At 36.7% G+C, this 18,166-nt stretch overlaps 1 protein-coding gene across 6 annotated transcripts in view; it reads right to left on the bottom strand.

The window, feature by feature from the left end:
- PTPN12 (protein tyrosine phosphatase non-receptor type 12) overlaps positions 1-18,166 on the bottom strand; it is a 102,476-nt gene that overhangs the window by 17,149 nt on the left and 67,161 nt on the right. For all 6 annotated transcript variants that reach the window (XM_042965125.1, XM_042965114.1, XM_042965110.1 and 3 more), the window contains 4 exons: positions 17,837-17,903; positions 14,678-14,755; positions 14,468-14,566; positions 812-897 (listed from right to left, as the gene is read on the bottom strand). In XM_042965125.1, the coding sequence (XP_042821059.1) occupies positions 812-897; positions 14,468-14,566; positions 14,678-14,755; positions 17,837-17,903 (330 nt within the window). The remainder of the gene's footprint in view (positions 1-811; positions 898-14,467; positions 14,567-14,677; positions 14,756-17,836; positions 17,904-18,166) is intronic.

The raw sequence follows: 18,166 nt of genomic DNA, 5'->3' as shown, positions 1-18,166 counted from the left end.
AGGCCAATTCATTTGGGCAGATATTTGCTCAAGACAAGACCCTATATAAGTCATTGTAATAGTTAATAATTGTATAGTAATTGTAATGGGAAAACTAACATGTAATGGAAACCTAATAATGTGCCAAGTCCTATAGGTAGCATTTTCACATACTTTATTTCATTTCATTCCTAGGACACTACTTAAAAACAAAATGAACCAAGGATTAAATAAGTGGCTTAATTAGAACTTCAAAGCTAGTACATGGGTGAAAGGACTTGAAACTAAATCTTTCTGATTCTATCTATATTCTTTCCATACTACCACATAACTGACCTAGCAGCTACCCTGAAAGAAAAAAAGAAATAAAAAAGGGTACAAGAATATCTTGACTTTATTATAAATGAGCTTGGTATGAAAGTAATAAAATCCGGACAGAAATAAGCTCATTTTGCTAGTAATGTTACTAAACATCTTCAAATAACTTTTTCAGTGTGCACACAATTTTTGACAATCATTATCACTTTTTCAGTCATTATGCAAAAGTGGACATCTTTTAGAAAATTTAAAATTGTAATTATACCACATACCAAAACATGAACTACTGTCAGTTCAAGGGGATGTTCACTGTTAATGTACAGTGTACTACTGAAATTTTATCTAAAGTGAAAATTTTTAGTACACTAGTAACAAATCAAATACATATGCTATATCCTAAAAAAAAGAATGATACAAGTTATAAAAACAACTTGGAAATATTCAGAATTTGTTATTTTAATTAAGAGTAAGTAAAAGAAAAATATCCTTTCAAATAAAACGTGACATACAATACCTGCGGGTCCTTGGTGGTTTTGGAGGAGGAGAATCTTGTTTGTCAGGATCCATGGAGCTGACCATATTTTCAGTGTTAATTTCATTCTGCCGAGAAAAAAAAAGCTTCATTAAAGTTAGGAGAAAAATAATTTTCCTTCCTCATGTTTCACATAGCTGTTTCTAATGTTTATTTTTGAAAGAGAGAGCAAGCACAGGGCACAGGGGGAGCAGAGAATCTGAAGCAGGCTCCAAGCTGACAGCAGAGAGCCCAACACAGGGCTCAAACCCACAAACCATTAGATCACGACCTGAGCGGAAATCAAGACACTTAAACCAACTGAGCTACCCAGGTGCCCCTCACATAAGCGGTTTCTTGGCTTTTGAATTTGTAAAACAATGACACTTTCCCAAAATGGGGTTTACATTCTCTATTATTTTAGCTGAAAGGGCCAAACTTCAATGGGAGACATTCATATCAAAAAAAGTCTAGGGGTGCCTTGCCGGCTCAGTTGGAAGAGTGTGCAGCTCTTGATCTTGGGGTCATGGTTCAAGCCCCACGCTGGGTGTAGAGATTACTAAAAAATAAACTTAAAAAGAAAAAAACACCACCACCACCACAATCTATTTCCAGTTACTGAAAATCCAATTGTGTACCATGGCATTTCAACACATTTCAAATGTTTCCATAAAGAAACAGATTTCCCAAGAAAATAAAGATCAAAGATTTTTTTTCAGGCATCACTACTACTAGAAGCTTAACATGTGCAGAGAAGAAAAAAAAAAGCCAGTAAAATAAGGCTTATATCTTCCACTTTTCCCAATCTTTTTCAAGATTCCTACTGCTACTTAGTACTTTTAAACAGGTCCCAGAATTCATTTTAATCAATCTTTGCCCTACCCTTTATCACCATGGAGTGCCCTTAAACTCCATAAGCATATATAACTATTATATCATTCTCTAACCAAATAAACCCAAAAAAGGCAGAGAGAGCCCATCCAGAGATATCCTTGTTCTCGCTGGTCATAAGGACCAGTAATATTCATTAACATGGATGTTCCAGAGTCAGTAGTTATAAGAATCTTAGGTTGTGTTTAGGATTGTGAATAGAAGAGTTCTGAAATTATTATATAAAACACTGCCTTGAATTAGTTTCAGCCTCAAGGAAGTACTTCATTTTTATCCAGCTAGGCATATGTTAATGGGTCGGAAGACAAGAATGATTTTCATTGCTACATCTCAGATTAATTTTAGAAAAAAAGCCATCTTTATATAAACTATGATTAAGGAACTCTGAAACTGTAATTGCCTTTTTTTTTAATCAAAATGTACTTTTGCTGGGTTCATCATAGCACCTTTTTTGCCTTTATAACTGTTTCTTGCCAATGAGTTTTTTTGTTGTTTTTTCACTAAGTAGGCCTAACCAAGAAAAAGAGATCTCCACTTTGCAACAATTTTTAGTGCACTGTGTCCTAACATATAATGAGATGTATCAGAAGAGTTTTATGCATCCTAACTCTGCATCGTACTCTGACCAAAACAACAATTACATCATGAGAATGGATGTTTTCATCCTTAAATTAAAGCCACCTACCATAACAAAGCATCTGTTGCAGGGATATCTGCTAAGGCAATGTAGCCATATAATTTATTGTCCAAATCAGGGCTCGTTAAGAATGAAAGTGGGGGCACTAGTAATTATTACACCTAGACAAATATTAAAGATACCTCCGACATATTAATTCATATGCTTATAAACATATTCCCATAATAACATTCAATATTTTTGTATCAAAATCTGTAAATATTCACATTAAATAGGTTAAATAAAGGTTAAGGGGGAACCATATGAAACTGCTTCTAACCTACAAAACTCAGCAATTTTTTATAGTACAATGTGAAAGCCTCAAGTCATGCCAACTTAGATCTTGCTTCCAAATGGGTATAATACCAAACCAACACTCTCACTCTCTCTTCCCTTCTCCCTCCCCACAACTTCAGGTTTTCAGAGCATTTTGGATTTTGGAATAGCTCAATATGTGAAATGCACTGAAGAGTAAGCACTGCAGAGGATACAAAAATGTAAACAACATAGTACTTAACTCCAAGAAGTGTATAGTCTAGTAATAATCAAATTAAAAAGTAAAGGGGTAATCATAAAACCATAAAGTGATGAAATCAGAGAAAGGAGATGTTATATGAAGGTGTGGATATTAAGAATATAGTTGAGAAATATTAAGAAGTTGAGAATATTAAGGCAGTATGTTGAATGGCCTTAAAGGATAGATAAGATATTGCTACACACAACAGAGTATGGAAGGGAATAGGTGGGAAGGGAACAAGAAGAGAAACAAAGGGCATCTGCAAGCAAATGACAACAAATATGATAAAGGAAAGAAAATGTCATGAAGAATTCCTCATTCTGAATAAATGAGAGAATGGTGGAGCCATTAATAGAAAGGGCCAAAAGAAGAAAAGTAACTTTGGGGGAGGTTAAGACTTTTGAACATGTTGAGTTTCATCTTAAGAAAGAAATGAATGTTGCCAATACAGAAATGTAACTCAAGAGAACCACTGCCTACACAGCATGAACAAATCCTCTCAGTTACTGGACTTCACAAAAGGACAATGTTCTTGGATTCCTGTTTTACCTACAATAATGTTTGCTCTACTCATATCTTCTGACACTCTTAACTACAGCTTTTGTCCCCATATTTGTCCTAATGTAGATAGCTCTCTTAAGCTGCTTTTATTACCTGAAACAATCACCAACTTGGTGATTCCAACTTTAGAAATAAGGTAATCCATTGGTAATTAGGTTCTAGTGTATCCTTGTTTCAAGAAGAGCTAAAGTTATTATTTTTTACCTTTTTGACCACCTTCACCCATTTCACTGAAGTAATTTTGTGTCTTATATTTACTACATAACAGCCATGTGAAAGGCCACACAAAAAAAATCAGAACCTAACTATCAAATAATTACAGATATATTATCAGCTGTAAAATCAAATATTAAAACAAGGTGATTTAAAAATAAAAGACATTATATTTGAGGAAAAATTATTAAAAACTCAGTATCACATCTAAAATGTACACCACAACAGGGGCACCTGGGTGGCTCAGTCAGCTGAGCGTCCGACTTCAGGTCAGGTCATGATCTCATGGTTCGTGAGTTCGAGCCCCGTGCTGGGCTCTGGGCTGACAGCTCAGAGCCTGGAGCCTGCTTCAGATTGTGTCTCCTTTTCTCTCTGCCCCTCCCCTGCTCAAGCTCTGTCTCTCCCTCTCTCTCAAAAATAAATAAACATATAAAAAATTTTTTTTAAATGTACAACACAACAGAAGGACCATAACACAAACTATTGCTATTACTCAATCATCCTAGAATTGAAAAACCTGGTGTAGATAACTGGTCTTTTATATACAACATAAAAAAGCATGCAAGCGTATCTTACAGATGTTTGCTTACTTATGTATTTCTAAATTCCAAATCAGTAGGCTACTCCATTCTAGAATGAATTTTCGCTTTGGATCTCTTACTCCGGAAAGTCATCTTAGTTGTAAATACCTCTAACAAATAACATTTTTTAATGTTTACTTATTTTTGAGAGAGAGAGACAGAACGTGAGCAGGGGAGGGGCAGAGAGACGGAAACACAGAATCTGAAGCAGGCTCCAGGCTCTGAGCTGTCAGCACAGAGCCCGACACTGGGCTGGAACTCACGAACTGCAAGATCATGACCTGAGTGAAAGTCGGCTGTGTAACCTAATGAGCCACCCAGGCGCCCCACAAATATCATTTATTATAGAGTCTTATATTGTTGGTCAGCATTCCAACCAAAATTTCTATGAAAATAATTCTAGAACATACAATTTGAGAGTTGTTTTGTTTTTTAACTTCGCCTATAAATTGTCGGAGAAATAATAAACAGATTTATAAATGTTTCTCAGAGCATAGGTTCAGAGAGGTAAGGAAAATATTTCAAATCATTTTATTCAACCATACAGTTCTAAAATAATTTTCCCCGGTTTTTTACATTCCACATTTTTTCTAAATGGCATTTATGGTTTCTAACCACATATAAACCTGCTATAAAAACAAGTCACCCAGAAAGCAAGATTTCTTAACAGGACAAGATAAAAAAATTACACAGAATGATAAGCTGTCTTTCTTCTATCCATTCCTCCTTCCACTTTTTAAATCCATTCACCCATTGAGTTATATAGTTAATACAGTATTAGTTACTACCTTTGGCAAAGTATTTTTTCTCACCAAATACAGCTTTCTCAGAATGGATTCTATAGAGAATGATTTTTCCTTTTTACAGAATAGAAATTGCCATCTTGCCCAAAAGGTAAATCCAGCAGTCGCCGTGTCAGCTTTAAAATGCAAGGACATAATCTAACATTTTAAGTTCAGTTAGCAAACATTTAGTGGGTGTCTCCTATGTATCAATCAATGATATGAGAAAGTAGGTTTGAAATAACCATTAATCTGCTATTAGGTGATATTTCATCTCATCCCATACACTGTATGATCCTTCTTGTATTCCTTAGCTATTTATAAACCTCTGAGCCATTAGACAGAAACAATCTATAACAAAATTAAATCCTAGTGTGAAGTTCAGACTAATAAAATGAAAGTTTAATTTATGAAATAAAACCTAAAAAAAAAATCAAGGTAATAAGAAAACAGAGATGAGAGAGCAATGCAGTATTTACCACATATCAGTTTCTGGAGATTACTTAAATATACTTAAAAGCTTTAAATATATAACATTGAATATTGCATTAAAAATATTTTTGAGCAAAGGCAACAACAACAACAACAACAAAAAACAAGTGGGACTACATCAAACTAAAAAGCTTCCACACAGCAAAGGAAACCATCAACAAAATGAAAAGGCAATCTATGAAATAAGAGAAAATATTTGCAAATCATATATTTGATAAGGTGTTGATATCCAGAATATATATGGAATTCACACAACTGAATAGCCAAAAAAAACCAAACAAACAAACAAAAAAACTGATTATAAATGGCAGAGGACCTGAATAGACATTTCTTTAAAGAAGACATACACATGGCCATCAGGAATATGTGAAAAAATACTCAACCATCACTAATCATTAGAAAAATGCAAATCAGAACCACAATGAGACCTCACACCTATTAGAATGGCTAGCATCAAAAAGACAGAAATAATAAGTGTTGGAGAGGATGTGGAGAAAAGGAAACCCTTGTGTATACTTGGTGGGAATGTAAATTGATGCAGCCATTATGGAAACAATATGGAAGTTCCTAAAAAATTAAAAATAGAAATACCAAACAATCCAGTAATCCCATTTCTGGGTATTTATCCAAAGGAAGTGAAAACACAAACTCAAAAATATATGCACCCCCATGTTCACTGCAGCCTTAGTTATGATAGTCAAGACAAGAAAGCAACCCAAATGTCCATTGATGGAAGAATGGATAAAGAAAACGTGGTATATGCACATGATGGAATATCATTTAGCCATAAAACAGAAGGAACTCTTGCCATGTGCAACAACGTGGATGGATCTTGAGGGCATTATACTAAGTGAAATAAGTCAGAGAAAGACAAATACTATATAATCTCACTTATATGTGGAATCTAAAAACAAAAAACTGAATTCATATACAGAGAACAGATTGGTGCTTGCCAGAGGTGGGTGAAATGGGTAAAGGAAGTCAAACGGCCGAGGTCAAACTATACAAACTTCCAATTATAAAATTAAAAAGTCAGGGGATATAATGTACAGCATGGTGACTAAATAATACTATATTGCATATTTCAAAGTTCATAAGAGAGTAAATATTAAAAGTTCTCATCACAAGAAAAAAAAAATGTACCTGTGTATGGTAATGGATGTTAAACTAGACTTATTGTGGTGATCATTTCACAATATATACAAATATCAAATCACCACACTGTACACCTAAAACCAATATAATGTTATCTGCCAATTATATCTCAATAAAAAATTAAAATAAGAATGTTCTATACATTTAAAAAATGTAATAGAATATTTTTCACTTGTATATACTAAGGAAATGGTAGTCTAAAGCATCTATATTTCTGAAGTATCAAAACTTTAAAATTAAATCTTGCTTTTATAAAAACAAATATTTTCCCATTACAGTTTAAAGAAAAAAAAAGCATAGCCTATTTAGCTTTCTGAAGCATTAACTGAATCTCAATTTAAATATTCTACATAGTAATATATAAACATTCTATTCTGTATTAGAAAATATTTGACTATATTCAGTACAGATTATAACAGGCTTTAATTAAACCAAGGGGGAAAAAGATGGCCATGTATAAGGCCTAGTTGCACAATGATTCCTAGGTTAATACAGGAAATAAAAATGAGGTCACATACATTAATCTTAAAAATTTACATTATCATTTGGCTAATAAAGGAAATACATAGCCCCTAAAGCTCATGGATAATCCATATTGTCAAAATAATCAATACTATATTATTTTAAGACATTGAGACAAGCATTTGGTAACAAATTTCTCATATGTAAAACCAAGAAATTTAAACAAATAGTCTGGGAAAGTGCCAAAAACAATGTGCAAAAGAAAAGGAAAATAAAGGTTATAAATTTTGCGCCTCATTTTACTTCAGTTATCGAGGCTAAGTTCAATTTATTATGTGATAGCTATGTTAGTTTCAGTGATAAAAACATAAAGAAATTTTATTTAAAAAAATAGCACAATACCTTCAAGGACAAGGTCATTATGTACATACAGCAAAAAAAGACCTAATTAGAAAACAGAGGCAGACATGAGAACACTATGAGAATACAGTATTTTTGTCAGGTCAAAAGTTTGAATATCCAATAAGATCTTTTAAAGCTAAAATGGGAAGATGGCTGCGTAGGAGGACGCTGGGCTCACCGCCTCCTGCTGATCACTTAGATTCCACCCACACCTGCCTAAATAACCCAGAAAATCGCCAGAAGACTAGCAGAATGGATTCTCCAGAGCCAAGCGAAGATGAGAGGTCCGCGGAAGAGGGTACGGAGGGTAGGAAGTCCGTAGAGGCGGTGTGCGCTACACGGACTGGCAGGAGGGAGCCAAGGCGGAGGGACGGCCCGCCGGCTGAGCAGAGGCCCCTAGTCTGGCTTGCAAAAGCGGAGGGGCCGGACAGTGTGTTCTGACAGTGAGTGGGACTTAACATCTGGAAGGTTAAACAGCTCTGCTCGGAGAGCAGGAGGGCTGGAGGACAACGGGAGGGAGAGTTGTTGAGCCCCGGACGACAGAGCTCAGCTTGGCGGGGAACAAAGGCACTCGCCAGTGCCATCCTCCTCGCCCATCCCCCAGCTAAAATCCCAAAGGGAACCAGTTCCCGTCACGGAACTTGCTTGCACCGGGCAAACACCCAACGCTGTGCTTCTGCGGATCCATCCCTCCAGCGGGTCTGAATCACTCCCGGTGCTGCAGGGCCCCTCCGGAAGCGGATCTCCAAAGGAAAAGCGAGCTGAGCCTGCCCCTCCCGCCCCTGTGCACCTTGCCAATCCACCCCAGCTACTACCAGATCCCCAGCACCACAAGCCTGGCAGTGTGCAAGTAGCCCAGACGGGCCACACCACCCCACAGTGAATCCCACCCCTAGGAGAGGGGAAGAGAAGGTATCCACCAGTCTGACTATAGACCCAGCAGTGGGCTGGGGGCAGACATCAGGTCTGACTGCGGCCCTGCCCACCAACACAAGTTATTCAAGGCAGCACAGGGGAAGTGCCCGGCAGGCAGTTCCGCACCACTCCAGGGACTATCCAAAATGACAAAACAGAAGAATTCCCCTCAAAAAAACCTCCAGGAAATAACGACAGCTAACGAACTGATCAAAAACGATTTAAACAATATAACAGAAAGTGAATTTAGAATAATAATCATAAAATTAATCGTTGGGCTTGAAAACAGTATAGAGGACAGCAGAGAATTTATTGCTACAGAGATCAAGAGACTAAGGAACAGCCAGGAGGAGCTAAAAAATGCTATAAATGAGCTGCAAAATAAAATGGAGATGACCACAGCTCGGATTGAAGAGGCAGAGGAGAGAATAGGTGAACTAGAAGATAAAATTATGGAAAAAGAAGCTGAGAAAAAGATAAAAAAAATCCAGGAGCATGAGGGGAAAATTAGAGAAATAAGGGATGCACTAAAGAGAAATAATCTACGTATAATTGGTATTCCAGAGGAGGAAGAGAGAGGGAAAGGTGCTGAAGGTATACTTGAAGAAATAATAGCTGAGAACTTCCATGAACTGGGGAAGGAAAAAGGCATTGATATCCAAGAGGCACAGAGAACTCCCTTCAGACGTAACTTGAATCGATCTTCTGCACGACATATCATAGTGAAACTGGCAAAATACAAGGATAAAGAAAAATTCTGAAAGCAGCTAGGGATAAACGTGCTCTAACATATAAAGGGAGACCGATAAGACTCGTGACCAATCTCTCTACTGAAACTTGGCAGGCCAGAAAGGAATGGCAGGAAATCTTCAATGTGATGAACAGAAAAAAAAAATATGCAGCCGAGAATCCTCTATCCAGCAAATCTGTCATTTAGAATGGGAGACATAAAGGTCTTCCCAAACAAACCAAAACTGAAGGATTCATCACCACTAAACCAGCCCTACAAGAGATCCTAAGGGGGATCCTGTGAGACAAAGTACCAGAGACATCGCTACAAGTATGAAACATACAGACGTCACAATGACTCTAAACCCATACCTTTCTATAATAACACTGAATGTAAATGGACTAAACGCGCCAACCAAAAGATATAGGGTATCAGAATGGATAAAAAAAACAAGACCCATCTATTTGCTGTCTACAAGAGACTCATTTTAGACCTGAGGACACTTTCAGATTGAAAGTGAGGAGATGGAGAACTATTTATCATGCTAACGGAAGTCAAAAGAGAGCTGGAGTAGCCATACTTAGACAAACTAGACTTTAAATTAAAGGCTGTAACAAGAGATAAAGAAGGGCATTATATAATAATTACAGGGTCTACCCATCAAGAAGAATTAACAATTATAAATGTCTATGCGCCGAATACGGGATGCCCAAATATATAAAACAATTACTCACAAACATAAGCAAACTTATTGACAAGAATGTGGTAATTTCAGGGGACTTTAATACCCCACTTACAACAATGGATAGATCATCTAGACACAAGGTCAATAAAGAAACAAGGGCCCTGAATGATACATTGGATCAGATGGACTTGACAGATATATTTAGAACTCTGCATCCCAAAGCAACAGAATATACTTTCTTCTCGAGTGCACATGGAACATTCTCCAAGATAGATCACATACTGGGTCACAAAACAGCCCTTCATAAGTATACAAGAATTGAGATCATACATACCATGCATACTTTTGGACCACAATGCAATGAAGCTTGAAATCAACCACAGGAAAAAGTCTGGAAAACCTCCAAAAGCATGGAGGTTAAAGAACACCCTACTAACGAATGAGTGGGTCAACCAGGCAATTAGAGAAGAAATTAAAAAATATATGGAAACAAACGAAAATGAAAATACAACAATCCAAATGGCTTTGGGATGCAGCAAAGGCAGTCCTGAGAGGAAAATACATTGCAATCCAGGCCTATCTCAAGAAACAAGAAAAATCCCAAATACAAAATCTAACAGCACACCTAAAGGAAATAGAAGCAGAGCAGCAAAGACACCCCAAACCCAGCAGAAGAAGAGAAATCATAAAGATCAGAGCAGAAATAAACAATATAGAATCTAAAAAAACTGTAGAGCAGATCAATGAAACCAAGAGTTCGTTTCTTGAAAAAATAAATAAAATTGACAAACCTCTAGCCAGGCTTCTCAAAAAGAAAAGGGAGATGACCCAAATAAAATCATGAATTAAAATGGAATTATTACAACCAATCGCTCAGAAATACAAGCAATTCTCAGGGAATACCATGAAAAATTATATGCCAACAACCTGGACAACCTGGAAGAAATGGACAAATTCCTAAACACCCACACACTTCCAAAACTCAAACAGGAGGGAACAGAAAGCTTGAACAGACCCATAACCAGCGAAGAAATTGAATCAGTTATCAAAAATCTCCCAATAAGAGTCCAGGACCAGATGGCTTCCCTGGGGAATTCTACCAGACATTTAAAGCAGAGATAATACCTATCCTTCTCAAGCTATTCCAAAAAATAGAAAGGGAAGGAAAACTTCCAGACTCATTCTCTGAAGCCAGTATTACCTTGATTCCTAAACCAGACAGAGACCCAGTAAAAAAAAAAGAGAACTACAGGCCAATATCCCTGATGAATATGGATGCAAAAATTCTCAATAAGATACTAGCAAATCGAATTCAACAGCTTATAAAAAGAATTATTCACCATGATCAAGTGGGATTCATTCCTGGGATGCAGGGCTGGTTCAACATTCACAAATCAATCAACGTGATACATCACATTAATAAAAGAAAAGGTAAGAACCATATGATCCTGTCAGTCAATACAGAAAAGGCATTTAACAAAATTCAGCATCCTTTCTTAATAAAAACCCTCGAGAAAGTCGGGACAGAAGGAACATACTTAAACATCGTAAAAGCCATTTATGAAAAGCCCACAGCTAATATCATCCTCAACAGGGAAAAAGTGAGAGCTTTCCCCCTGAGATCAGGAACACGACAGGGATGTCCACTCTCGCCGCTGTTGTTTAACATAGTGTTGGAAGTGCTAGCATCAGCAATCAGACAACAAAAGGAAATCAAAGGCATCAAAATTGGCAAAGATGAAGTCAAGCTTTCGCTTTTTGCAGATGACATGATATTATACATGGAAAATCCGATAGACTCCACCAAAAGTCTGCTAGAACTGATACATGAATTCAGCAAAGTCGCAGGATACAAAATCAATGTACAGAAATCAGTTGCATTCTTATACACTAATAATGAAGCAACAGAAAGACAAATAAAGAAACTGATCCCATTCACAGTTGCACCAAGAAGCATAAAATACCTAGGAATATGTAACCAAAGATGTAAAAGATCTGTATGCTGAAAACTATAGAAAGCTTATGAAGGAAATTGAAGAAGATATAAAGAAATGGGAAAACAATCTGTGCTCATGGATTGGAAGAATAAATATTGTCAAAATGTCAATACTACCCAAAACTATCTACACATTTAATGCAATCCCAATCAAAATTGAAGCTAGAACACGGAATCCTAAAATTCATATGGAACCACAAAAGGTCCCGAATAGCCAAAGTAATTTTGAAGAAGAAGACCAAAGTAGGAGGCATCACAATCCCAGACTTTAGCCTCTACTACAAAGCTGTAATCATCAAGACAGCATGGTATTGGCACAAAAACAGACACATATACCAATGGAATACAATAGAAACCCCAGAACTAGATCCACAAAAGTATGGCCAACTCATCTTTGACAAAGCAGGAAAGAATATCCAATGGAAAAAAGACAGTCTCTTTAACAAATGGTGCTGGGAGAACTGGACAGCAACATGCAGAAGAATGAAACTAGACCACTTTCTTACACCATTCACAAAAATAAACTCAAAATGGATAAAGGATCTGAATGTGAGACAGGAAACCATCAAAACCCTAGAGAAGAAAGCAGGAAAAGACCTCTCTGACCTCAGCCGCAGTAATTTCTTACTTGACACATCCCCAAAGGCAAGGAAATTAAAAGCAAAAATGAACTACTGGGACCTCATGAAGATAAAAAGCTTCTGCACAGCAAAGGAAACAACCAACAAAACTAAAAGGCAACCAACAAAAGATATTTGCAAATGACATATCGGACAAAGGGCTAGTATCCAAAATCTATAAAGAGCTCACCAAACTCCACACCCGAGAAACAAATAATCCAGTGAAGAAATGGGAAGAAAACATGAATAGACATTTCTCTAAAGAAGACATCCAGATGGCCAACAGGCACATAAAATGATGCTCAACATCGCTCCTCATCAGGGAAATACAAATCAAAACCACACTCCGATATCACCTCACGCCAGTCAGAGTGGCCAAAATGAACAAATCAGGAGACTATAGATGCTGGAGAGGATGTGGAGAAACGGGAACCCTCTTGCACTATTGGTGGGAATGCAAACTGGTGCAGCCACTCTGGAAAACAGTGTGGAGGTTCCTCAAAAAAAAATAGACCTACCCTATGACCCAGCAATAGCACTGCTAGGAATTGACCCAAGGGATACAGGAGTACTGATGCATAGGGGCACTTGTACCCCAGTGTTTATAGCAGCACTCTCAGCAATAGCCAAATTGTGCAAAAAGCCTAAATGTCCATCAACTGATGAATGGATAAAGAAATTGTAGTTTATATACACAATGGAGTACTACGTGGCAATGAGAAAGAACGAAATATGGCCCTTTGTAGCAATGTGGATGGAACTGGAGAGTGTGATGCTAAGTGAAATAAGCCATACAGAGAAAGACAGATACCATATGTTTTCACTCTTATGTGGATCCTGAAAAACTTAACAGAATCCCATGGGGGAGGGGAAGAAAAAAAAAATGTTAGAGTGGGAGAGAGCCAAAGCATAAGAGACTCTTAAAAACTGAGAACAAACTGAGGGTTGATGGGGGGGGTGGGAGGGAGGGAAGGGTAGGTGATGGGCATTGAAGAGGTCATCTTTTGGGATGAGCACTGGGTGTTGTATGGAAACCAATTTGACAATAAATTTCATATATTAGAAAAATAAAAATTAAAAATTAAAAAAAATAAAAAAATAAAACTTTAATATTTAGGTTTAAAAAAAAAAGCTAAAATGACATCGAATAAACACATGCCAAAAAGGGACTTAATTGTAGCACTCCAATTCTACTTCATTAAAAAGCCTGTACAAAATTAACTATAAAACTATATATTATGACCAAGAACAAAATACAATTCATGTAGAATCAACTTATAATTACTTAGGTGGGGGTAGAAAAGGAGAACAATAGTTAATTTAAAAATTTTTTTATTTTTATTTTTTAGAGCATGAGTGGGAGAGAGGGGCAGAGGGAAAGAGAGAAGGACAGAGGGAGAGAGAGGCAGAGAGAGAGAGACAGACAGACACTGAGGTTCTTAAGTAGGCTCCATGCTCATTGCAGAACCTGACATAGGGCTTGATTCCACAACCCTGGGATCATGACCTGAGCCAAAATCAAGAGTCGGACATGCAAGTGACTGAGCCACCCAGGTGCCCCTAGTTAACTTCTTAAAAGTAATTTATACTTGAAACAGTAATGATTTTTGATATAAGATCAACTTTCCTAGCTATATTCTACAGAAAATTATTTAGCTGGTTATGGAGTCCATAAATATCCATTACAATAGAGAGATTCAAATAGGAAGAAGGAAAGGAGTTAACAAAAAAATGAAAATAATTGTCATGGATATTATGTTAGATAAAACACAAGATGACAATTAAAAAGCTAAGCATTACATCTTGGTTAAAAAGTAAAAGTTTTTGGGGCACCTGGATGGCTCAGTCCATAGAGCATGCAACTCTTGATCTCGGAGTTTCTAAGTTTGAGCCTATGCTGGGTGTAGAGATTACCCTAAAAAAAGAAAGCTGAAAAATATAAAGAAAAGTTTTCTAAATTTAATAGGCCAAGAACACCTACCACTCCATCAGCAATTTTCTGGGCTCCATGAATTTCATACAGTTGTAGCTGTTTTTCAAACAGTTGGGCAATTGCTCTGTGAACAAGCTCATACTGCTCCTATTATGGAGATGAAATATTAAACAAGGGAAAAGATGTTAAAAAACAAAAAACAAAACAAGAAGACATTTATAAAAATACAGTTTATAAAAGTAAAACAAAAAACTATACCTTAGTTTGTACTGCAGAATGCCTTTGTGTTCTCATTTCTTGTATTAAATTAAATACATTGAATTCCTCTGGTATTTTCTGAAACAAAGAATTTAATACATCAACTCTCTTTCATATAGACCTTCAACTTTTCAAACAGACCTTATATACATACTGGATGAGTGAAAACATGTACTGAGAACTACCTACCATCCTTCAGACAACTCTTCTTGGCATTGTGGATACAAAGCTAATCTTGACCCTCGGCAGTCAAGCTGGTGAGATATGTGAACAAATAAATATCCAGCCAAGGCAAAATCATAGTTCAGTGGGAATAAAAATGCTGTAACTAACTCTGATTGGTGTGTGGAATGAAAAGTGAAGGAAATATACATAAGCACAGCAGATTAAATATATACTCTATTTCAGGAATTGAGAAGCTTGATGTGGAGATAGCCTAAAAGTGAAAGAAGGAGAAGTATTCAAGGAGGAAAGAAGGTAAGGCTACCTGGGATCAGACTGTAAACAATAAAATTTGAACTCATTCTACAGGCCACTGTTCCCTGTGCTGGCTACATAAGGACCAGCTAAGAAATTTGGTAAAAATACAGATCCCTCAGCTGTGTCTCTGGAGACTGAAATATCCCAGACAATTCTTGGTACACCTGGAATTAGAACTATAATAGGTAGCACAGACATGAGGAGATTTGATATACAGTCTACTTTTGCAGCATGGAGGACAAGAGTCTGAAAAGGGGACAAACTGGTAGTAGTTTACTGAAGGAGTTTTAAAAAAGCAGATTTGAGGCACATTTCTGAGGTAGAACTATTAGAACTTGGTAATCACCAAGAATATTTTGAAGTGATAAGGAAAAAGAATTAAAAATGATTCCCAGGCATGGGGCGCCTGAGTGGCTCAGTTGGTTAAGCATCTGACTTCAGCTCAGGCCATGATCTCACAGTTCCTGGGTTCAAGCCCTGCGTCGGGCTCTGAGCTGACAGCCCAAACCCTGGAACCTGCTTCAGATTCTGTGTCTCCCTCTCTCTCTGCCCCACTTACACTCTGTCTCTCAAAAATGAATAAACATTAAAAAAAAAAAAAAACTAAAAAAAAAAATTCCCAGGCTTACTGCTTGAGAGTCTTTATATAACATCAGAAGATTTTTACATCAAGTCCTAACCTAAGACAGAAGATTTACCCTATGTTAAGCCAAACACAGTCAAATGAGGACTATGTTCAAAATACACAACTTCTGAGATGACCAGTTATTTATTTTGCTTACTGGCATTTATCTATATGCCTGTTTCCATCTCAATTTTAATCTTTCACTTTTATGTTAAAATGGGTTAGAATCCTAGTTAAATTTTGTTCATTTAAAAATCTTCATTTCGACTATCAGGAGATGATTACAATTTTTGAGGAATACAAAAATAAAATTTAATCCTAGACAGCTTTTGAGGAAAATTTTAAATTTAAATATTCCCTAAGCAAGAGTTTAAAATGGAAAGAAGGCAGGAGGAAAAAGAGAAAGAATAGAGGGCAGAAAGAAGGAAAAAAAACCTAAATATTTTATTAATCCTATTTTATACAAGATACAGATGGAAATATTCACAGAAACATACACTATAAAGCTATAAAGGGGGGTGCCTGGCTGGCTCAATCAGTGGAGTATGTGACTCTTGATCTCAAGGTTGTGAGTTCAAGCCCCATGTTGGGTATAGAGATTACCTAAAATATAAAATTTAAAAAAATTTGGGGGGGGGGGGGGGTCTGGCTTAGTTGATGGAACATACAACCCTTGATCTTGGGGTTCTAAGTTCAAGCCCCATGTTGGGTACAGCATTTACTTAAAAAAACAATACAAAAAAATTTTTTTAACATTTATTTATTTTTGAGAGACAGAGACCGAGAACCAGCAGGGAAGGAGCAGGTGGAGAGAGAGAGAGAAAGAGAGAGAGAGAGAGAAAGAGAGACTGAGAGAGAGAGAGAGAGAGAGAGAGAGAGAGAATCTGAAGCAGGCTTCAGGCTCTGAGCTGTCAGCAGAGCCCGACACGGCGCTTGAACCCATGAACCATGAGATCCTGACCTGAGCCAAAGTTGGAGGCTTAACTGACTGAGCCACCCAGACAGGCTCCCAAAAATAATTTTTTAAAAAGCTATAAAGAATTAAAAACCTCTCCCTAATGCATAGAAAATGAACATACTATAGAACCAGCAAAGGAACCAAATCTACATACAATAGGGACAACTTAAGTTTTTCAAATCTGTAATAAGGGCTGTGTTTTATTTACCTGTATATCCTCCAAAGTATTAAACACAGTTTCTCAGAATGAGTAGTGGTAGTAAAACAGTAACAGCAATTGTAATGAAAACTAACACTGAAATGAGCACGTACTACAGGACACCCACGTTCTTTTTTATTTGTTTGTTTATTTTTGAGAGAGAGAGAGCACAAGCGGGGGTCGGGCAGAGAGGGGAACAGAGGATCTAAAGCAGGCTCTGTGCTGACAGCAGAAAGCCTGATGCGGGGCTTTAATTCACGAACCCTGAGATCATGACCTGAGCTAAAGTCTGACGCTTAACCAACTGAGCTACCCAGGTGTCCCAAGACACCCACAGTTCTAAAGAATTTTAGAAAGGTTAACTTATTCCTTATGAGTTATTAATATTATGACCCCATTTTTCAGTTGAAAACATGGAGGCACAATGAATGAAGTAATTTGACCAAAATCCCAAAGCTAGTAAATGACAGAGCAGGAATTTTAATCTGGGCAATTTGGCTCCAGAGTCAGCATCCTTAACCACTATACTGTGTATCCACTTAGGCATAAATATTTATAAAATTGGTTACATTTATACCTAGAATATAAAAGGCAATGAAGATTCTGTATTTGGAAAAGTCAACGCAGAGTTTACACTCTTAATGTAGGTATCAATTCACATAGATCAACCAGGAGGCAACATGTCTACCTTTCTGCCCTGTGCATTATCTCAAGGTAATATGCATCATTTATGCCTTCCTTTTTCAGTTCCATTACCTTTATTTCTTACATAGTAAAGCTACTTCTAAAAAAGCAACATGTATAACAACACAATCTATAATTTACAGAAATTAATCATTAAGTTTGAAAATAATAATAGATCAATTGGACATAATGCTATATAAAAATTATTCTTACCCCAGCTTTTAGTAAATTCCATGTATAATCTATGGCACAAATGGCACCTGTTCTTCCACAGCCTGCACTGTAAAGTTTGAAAGAACAATTTCATTTTTGTTATAAAAGAATTAGAAACTAAATGTGGATGAACATGTTAGTTTTCAGAAGCAAAAAAATCATTTAGAAATATGACAAAATTCTACCATTTTAGTAAACAGACTACAACTTAACATCTTTAACATTAGCATTTATACCTGGTTTTTATTAAATTTGGGGAACTTCCAAGATTCAAAAATTACCTATGTGATTCACAGATGACCCAGCAGCCTTCATTTTGTAAGTCTAATT

The sequence above is a fragment of the Panthera tigris genome, chromosome A2 (assembly GCF_018350195.1).
Source record: "Panthera tigris isolate Pti1 chromosome A2, P.tigris_Pti1_mat1.1, whole genome shotgun sequence".
Lineage (NCBI taxonomy): Eukaryota > Metazoa > Chordata > Mammalia > Carnivora > Felidae > Panthera > Panthera tigris.
Note: the sequence above shows the minus strand (reverse complement) of the source record. Positions and strands in the feature narration are given on the sequence as shown.